The sequence below is a fragment of the Poecilia latipinna genome, unplaced genomic scaffold (assembly GCF_001443285.1).
Source record: "Poecilia latipinna isolate Pla-1442-1.1 unplaced genomic scaffold, P_latipinna-1.0 Scaffold2108, whole genome shotgun sequence".
In the NCBI taxonomy this organism is placed as follows: Eukaryota; Metazoa; Chordata; class Actinopteri; order Cyprinodontiformes; family Poeciliidae; genus Poecilia; species Poecilia latipinna.
In genome coordinates, this window is record NW_015114724.1 from 76,546 (window position 1) to 84,155 (window position 7,610).

The following is a 7,610-nucleotide window of genomic DNA, read 5'->3' on the forward strand; positions in this document are numbered from 1 at the left end:
CCAACCAACCAACATCCTTCCAACCAACCAACATCCATCCAACCAACATCCAACAACCATCCAAACAACCATCCAACCAACCATCCAACCAACATCCATCCAACCAACCAACCAACCAACATCCTTCCAACCAACCAACATCCATCCAACCAACATCCAACAACCAACCAACATCCATCCAACCAACCATCCAACCAACATCCATCCAACCATCCATCCAACCAACATCCAACCAACCAACATCTATCCAACCAACCAACATCTATCCAACCAACATCTAACAACCATCCAACCAACCAACCAACCAACAACCATACAACCAACCAACCAACCAACATCCTTCCAACCAACCAACATCCATCCAACCAACCAACAACCATCCAACCAACATCCAACAACCATTCAACCAACCAACATCTATCCAACCAACCAAAATCTATCCAACCAACATCCAACAACCATCCAACCAACCATCCAACCAACATCCATGCAACCAACGAACCAACCAACCAACATCCATCCAACCAACCAACATCCATCCAACCAACCATCCAACCAACATCCATCCATCCATCCATCCATCCATCCTCTTCTCCATTTACTTATTTGAACTCTGCTAAAAACAATTTCTCATAAATTTATATTAAATGTTTTGGTTTTGCTTTCAAATTTGACTCAAATGAACAAAGAAATCTGGAAATTTAAAAATGGATAACTTGGAACTAAGATGTAAAAAATGGAGGTTAAAACACTTTTGAACTACAGACTAGATCTGGTTCCCTTATAGAAGTGAGTCATGGTGTCAGTGGTGCAGAACAATCAGTGTGAATGGAAAACGATTGACGGTTTTACTCTTGTGTATCTTCAGGATGGTGTAGGACATGGCGGTGAGGAGCCGCTGTCCCTCCAGGATGAAAATGTCCCACAGCCGAAGGGTCAGGGTGAACGGCGTCTGCAGGGTCACAAACACAACGGGTCACTGCCAGGTTTCCGGCTTCATCCCCAGGTCTGCACCTCCGCTGCTGGTCCGAGTCAGGAAGTTCATCTGGCCAGGTCCCAAACCTCAGCGCGTTCTCCGAGCGACTCAGCAGGATGGAGAAGTGCTGACAGAGGCTGAAACCCGCCAGATCACCGCCACAGGATTGTGGCACACAGACTAATAACAGAGCAGCCTGACAGCTCCTAATGCTCCCATCTACTGCAGAGCCAGGCTCAGATTTCACCAGGATTCTTCTGCTGAAATCATCTGAAATCAGGAGCAGGAGCGTCCAGTTTCAGCAGAATGAGATGCTGAAACTGGGTTTTACTCCACGACAGAAACTGGCATTCAGAGCAAGGCTCTATAGGTGGCGCTCTCCTTAAATCTGTTAACTGAATCTAATAAGATGCTGATAATACTGTATGTCTGCAGCAATTTTCACTGGTGATTAATACCAGTGTTTAACGAGAAAATGATTTAGTTTGTAACAAAAACACAAAACAGATTACACCAGAGCTGGAGTCAAAGTGGAGAAAAGTAAGTACACCCTTATTAACTAAGTATTTCATCCCCTGTTACAAACAAAATAAAAAAAATTGTAGTTTCATTTTAATGCAGGAAGACAAAAAAAAAAACACAAATTCAGAAAAAACGATAAAATGTTAAAAATCTGTATGCAAGTTTTTGATTAAAATAAATATTTCATAACTCCAACAGAACCAGAATTTCATCAATTTATCATTTACAGAAACTTCTTGTCTTAACTTTTTAAAAATATGTTTTTTAGTTTTAAATATTTTTCTTTTTCAACTTTTAAGAGAAATTCATTTTTGTTTTAAATCTTCTTTTAGTTTTCAGTATCAATATTTTTTGAAGTTTTCTGAAATTTTGAATGTTTTTTTTTTCATTTCCAATTTTTTTTTTTTTTAAACAAATTTATGGCCCCATTTTATCTCCATATAATGAAACAACAGGCTGAGGAATGAGCCCAGAACTTGTAGCTCTTTGTTCATTTCAGATCAGCTGAACACCAATGTTGTGATTCAGTTTGTGTAAAATGAACATGTTCAGGCCTGCGTTGGGTTTCCTAATGATTCAGAGGTTTAGGAGAAAGTTCTGTGGACAGAAGATTCCAACATCAACATGTTTTTAATCAGCTCAGCCTGTTTGGACTGGAAGATCAGAGCCTCCGTCTCCAAACACAGAGGAGGAAACATTATGGCTGCTCCTGAAAACGTCTTAGGTGAGCTCAGGTAATTTTATTTAGATGGCACATTTTCTTAGTGCTTCGTACTGAAGGCTGGTAGGGGAAGAAATGCTCATTTCACTCATTCACACACGACTGAATTAAATAAAACCCTTTCAAGATGGGTCTAGTTAAAACCTGAGTCTGCTGAACAGAGAAGCTGTTTGTGATGCAAGCTGGCAAATTATCCAGATAGGTTATCTAATCTGATTGTCATGGAGACAGACGGGTCCCAACAGGCTTCCTCACCCGGTCGATGAAGCACTGCATGAACCATTTGGTGCAGTAGATCCCTGCAGACATCTGCTCCCGGTCCTGCAGAGCCACAAACACGAGCAGGAAGCAGATGAAATCTCAAAATCCTTCAGCGTCGTGTCGTTTCCACGGCAACGCTGAGAGCTCACCATGTGTTTCTTCAGTTTCGGGAGGAGTTTGGAAAGGATCTGGTCATGATGAGCCTGGAACCGGTGAAGTTTGGGGAATCCAGGAACAAAGAAGCCTGGAAACAGAAGCAGAGCAGAGAATGAAGATTTAATTTAACTTTATTTAGTCTAAGGTCAAATTTTATAGCATTTTCATGACAGATGACTTAAAAAGCCTGACGGTGCTAACAGACAGAATCACGATTGGTCTTTTCTGGTGTTTTCTCTCACTCTTATGGAAGCTGTGGGATATGTGACCATATAAGGAGAGATGATGCATCAGTCAACTGATTGGAACAGGAACATGAAGCTTCCCTGGCGTGGTGAGAAAATGTTTTTTAAACTTTTTATGTCTTCATTCAGAGCTCCAGTTTATTAAGTCGTATCTGCCAACGAGAGATTCTTAAACTTCAAGCTCAAAGGTCTAAATTTCTGCCTCCTGGTTTGGAGCAAATGAACCGGGTGATGCAAAGCATAATTTTATGAGATGTTGTTGCTGCATATGGCTGTAATAAACAGGAAGCAGAGGTTACAAACTAGCATGAACCATTCCAACAGGTCCAGGAGACATCCTGGACCTCAAACAGAAACCAAACAGAAACTTACCACAGATCCACTAGCAGATGGGAAAGTTTGCTACATCAGAACTTATAATAAAATCTGTTTCCATCTTCCATTAAGTACAGTAACTCTTCTCTGGAAAAGCCAAGAATCATCTCAAAACCACTAGTAAAAATCATGAACTGTGACTTTTAGCACAAGCCAGAATCAGCAGACTGAAGGATGCTCAGCAGACGCAGGTCTTCAGGTGAAAACATTTTGCCCTGCAGCGCTCTGCAGCTCACCGTGCATGGCGTGCCGATCGTTGGTCAGCAGCTGCGACAGCGCCCAGAAGGCGTCCTCCTCGTTCATGTACATCAGCAGCAGGGCGGCGATCTGACTCATGCCCTGGCAGTAGCTCACCTCCTGCAGGAGACAGAAAACACAGACCAAAATAACAGAACATGTTCCAGTCCTGCAGGGCTTGGAGCCGTTCTGGTTCTGGTTCAGCTTCAGGTCAACATGCAGAAATAAAATCCGCTGTAAGATTTAAAGACGTTGTCTCTGTTTCTCTGCTTTTCTGTTCCCAGACTGAAGCTCTGAACTGTAAACTAATCCAGCCTCAGCGATCAGCCCGTCTGCAGCTGCTGATTAACAGAGCAGAACATGAGATGTTTGCTGCAGAAAATACATTTTTTTCTTCAGAGAAGCAGAGTGTCGTGTCAGCAGGCTGTTAGGAAAAACCTGCACACATTTCACATCCAAGATGGTTAAACTGGAGGGAAAGCAGCTACTTACAGTGTTATAAACTGAATATGCTGAGAGGACGTGGAAGAGAGACTGCTGCCTGAGGAGGAGCGAGCAGAGGGAAACTTCAGAGATCAAACATAAATACATCCATCACCGTTATTAAAAACCTCAGACAAAAACACAGACTCTCTCCTAATGTTTCCATTTCATCCATTTCAGTTTATCTGCACCAACAAAACAGCAATATTCATGCACATGCAGGCCACACTTTTCAGATGTATTATTTGTGCATTTCTTCCTTCCACTTAACCATTTCTTTCTGTTGATCCGTCTGAATCCCAAAGTCTGTTTGAAACGTGACAAATTGTGCAAAAGTTCAAGGGGTGTGAAAACTTTTTCACTGTACTTTATTTCTCATCCACTACAGAAAAACTGGACATTTTTCCTGCAGAAATATTTTCACTCTGCAGCCTTTAGATGAGAAACTGCATCACCATAAAAACGTCTCACTGATTTTAAACATTCAATAAAACAATAATTGATAGAAAAATTGACAAAAATACTGAAGTTATGAGAAACACAGCTGTGGATGAAAAATGAAACTTTTACCTTTAATAAGACTAAATGAAGAATCTGGAATAATAACTGATCGATGTAATAATCTGATAACTGTTTCTTTCTGCCTGTATCTTTTCTCTATTTTGTAACAATGTTTGTGTTTTTCACTCATTTATTATTTTATTCTTTGTAATTGCAAATAATTTAATATTTCCATCCATCTGACTGCATCATTTCACAAATTAATTCAGGTGTTATGACAAGTTAAAACTTTTATTAAATACTTATTTTAGGATGAGAACTTTCTGCTTCTACTGGAGTTAAAACTTTTATTTGACTTTTCTACCTGACTTCCTACTTGTCACTGTAAATTAAGGTACGTATGACTTTGCATATGTTGTTAATATAATGTTTAATTATTTTATATTATTATTATTTCACTGCCAGAGGCAGTTTTTAGATGAATTGTTTGCTATAATCACCATGATGTTTATGTGGGACGGCTGTTTTATTCAGTCTGTCTGTTATTGTGTCCCTATCAAATAAACCTAATAAATAAATTAAAGTTTTGGTCGTTTAAAGTGTTGAAAGTGACTCTTTGTGTTGTTTTGGCCTCTTCCTCACTGACTGGCCTTTCAGCAGAACCGCTCCAAAGTTTTATTTAATCAAAAGTTTCAGCCTGAAACCCACTTGACCCCGAAGCGGTCCATGAACATGATGTGGTTCCGGAAGGTTCTGTTGATGTCCAGGTCGATCTGCTTGATCTCGGAGGAACACAGTTGGGATTGCTCCTTCATTTTCTAAGAGGCAAAGCAGCAAAACAAACTCAGTCAGCTGATGAAATCTGATGAACGAATGAAGAGAAATGAATCCTCACCTCGTATTTCCCCTGGTTCTCCCTCTTGGTCCGCTCCACGTCCAGCAGCAGCGTCCAGGCCCGGCCGCGGAGCTGCAGAGGAATGCCCTTATAGACCCGCTTCACCATCTGGCAGCAGAGAGCAGACTGAGTCAGCGCCAGGCGCTCGGCTTCACAGGGACACAGCTGGACTCTCACATCAGAAACATATTCAGACAGCGCCGCTGTCACACAGAGATCAGATGATTAACGTCACAGCAAAGAGACGCTTTCTGCAGCATTCAGGAAAAAAATCAGGGTAAAAATACATTCAGTACAAAAATGCTTGTTTTATAAAACAGATTTGATTTCTGTGCAGCTTTATGTTCAGATTATTGATGTTCCAGGTTTACATAAACGCTCCTGTATGTGCAGGATGGAGACCGAGCGTCACAGCTCCACTGTTTACTGAGGGTTTTAAAATGCATTTAGTGGCAGCCAATCAGAAAGCTGGGATCCGTGGAAAACCATGAAGCGGGCAATGCTAACATCCAAGCTAACATTCATCAGCTGTTATTCCATCAACATTTTCTGAGTCACGGTTAGAAAATGGCAAATCTGAAAACAACTTCCTCAATTTAACACAACAAAAAGTTTTTACAGTCGCTCGAGGTGGTTTTGGCTTTTCCAAAAAAACCTGTTAATGCTCCAAAGATGGAAACACATTTGGTGGATAAACTCTGACAGCCAACTTTTCCAAACCCAAAATCTTCAGAGAACAAACCTCCATGTTGGAGGGGAACCGCCTCCATTCTTCTGAAGCGTCTGGTTTCATCAGCATCTGATGAAATTACGCTCTGGGTAGCCTTGCACTTGAAAACTCTGATGCTGGTGCTACTTTGATTAGGACACTGTTAATATGTTCCCCACACAGTCAGACTGTAACTGATGGTGGAGGTGCAAAAACCTCCCATATATACAAGGAAATGCAGTGAATTATGTCAGGCTCATGGATGTTGGTGTTGTGATGTCGTGACAGTCTGCTGTGATCTTCTGTTGGATAGAAATCCTGGTGAGTTTAGCTGGATTTGACACTATTCACGTTTTCAGAGGTCCTGGAACAGGAAGTCTGTCTGTTCTGACTCGTTCTGAACATATTTTCAGACTCTATGGCATCCCATTGGTGCCTCACCTTGTCGCTGTTCTTGTATTTGTCCCATTTATTCACCATCTTCAACCATTTCTCTGCTCTCTCGATCTCCAGCTGCTTGCGCTGAGGAGACAGAAGAGAGTCAACAAAACCACAAACATGTTTGATTCCTGAGCTTTGAAATGTTTTCTGTCTGCACCTTCTCCTCTTGAACTGTTGGGGCCGGCAGCTCATTCTCACTGCAGGGAAAAAACAAACCATCAGGCAACAACCAATGGAAATCCTGCTCACAGCGCCACCGAGTGGCCGCATTACTTACTGCATGAAGCCGAAGCGGTCGATGACTTTATAGATGCTGTAATCAGCATCTTCCCAGGGATCGATATCCACGCCACCCTGCCTGCCCTGGAATCAAAGAACCAAACAAATTTACTGGCATGAAGAGGAAGACAGGAAGGGCGGCCATGTTGAATCCTCCTGCAGCCAACAGAGAAAGCCAGGAGTTTAAAACACTACTAGAATAAGGATGTTCATCTCTGATTAAAGAATAGGGTCAAAAATAATATTTCTTAGAAATATAAGCAAACAATAAAGTCTACATGGAGCTACCAGACTGACGATTAAATAAAATATGAAATCTAGAGCTGAAAAACGTTTAAAGGGTTTTATTTAGACATTTTAATCCTGAAATACATTTGTACTTCGAAACAGTACTGCAGATGGGTTCAGCACATATGGATACAACTTTTTTTTTACTTGCGTGCTAAATTTCACATTTTTTAAATATTTTAATTTACACTGTAACAGACTCCATGTCAGAAACTTGATATGAAAACAGCAAAAACTGAAATGTTTTTGTCCTCGTCACTCAGCTGCATCAGTCTACAGAAATGTAAATTTATCTGGAAATTATTACAGATATTATTACAAATAAACAATTTGTAATAATATTCATGTAACATATAATGTACAAAAGAGAAACTTTTCAAAATAAAACAAGAAGAAATTAGTCAGGAAAACAAAGTGAGGAGAAAGGAATGTAGAAAAGTAAAATCAGATGGAGTTGAATCTGCTTAAAGCAGCAGAGAGTCAGAAAAAACCTCTCAGTGGTTTGAGTGTTGACACAACAG

At 40.7% G+C, this 7,610-nt stretch overlaps 1 protein-coding gene across 1 annotated transcript in view; it reads right to left on the reverse strand.

Annotated features, from left to right (window-relative positions):
• LOC106936269 (USP6 N-terminal-like protein) overlaps positions 1–7,610 on the reverse strand; it is a 26,844-nt gene that overhangs the window by 4,926 nt on the left and 14,308 nt on the right. The window contains exons 3-12 of the mRNA XM_015017145.1: positions 6,800–6,885; positions 6,680–6,719; positions 6,523–6,603; positions 5,373–5,480; positions 5,186–5,295; positions 3,986–4,034; positions 3,493–3,613; positions 2,630–2,724; positions 2,475–2,540; positions 853–952 (exon numbers count right to left, since the gene is read on the reverse strand). Of these exons, the coding sequence (XP_014872631.1) occupies positions 853–952; positions 2,475–2,540; positions 2,630–2,724; positions 3,493–3,613; positions 3,986–4,034; positions 5,186–5,295; positions 5,373–5,480; positions 6,523–6,603; positions 6,680–6,719; positions 6,800–6,885 (856 nt within the window). The remainder of the gene's footprint in view (positions 1–852; positions 953–2,474; positions 2,541–2,629; positions 2,725–3,492; positions 3,614–3,985; positions 4,035–5,185; positions 5,296–5,372; positions 5,481–6,522; positions 6,604–6,679; positions 6,720–6,799; positions 6,886–7,610) is intronic.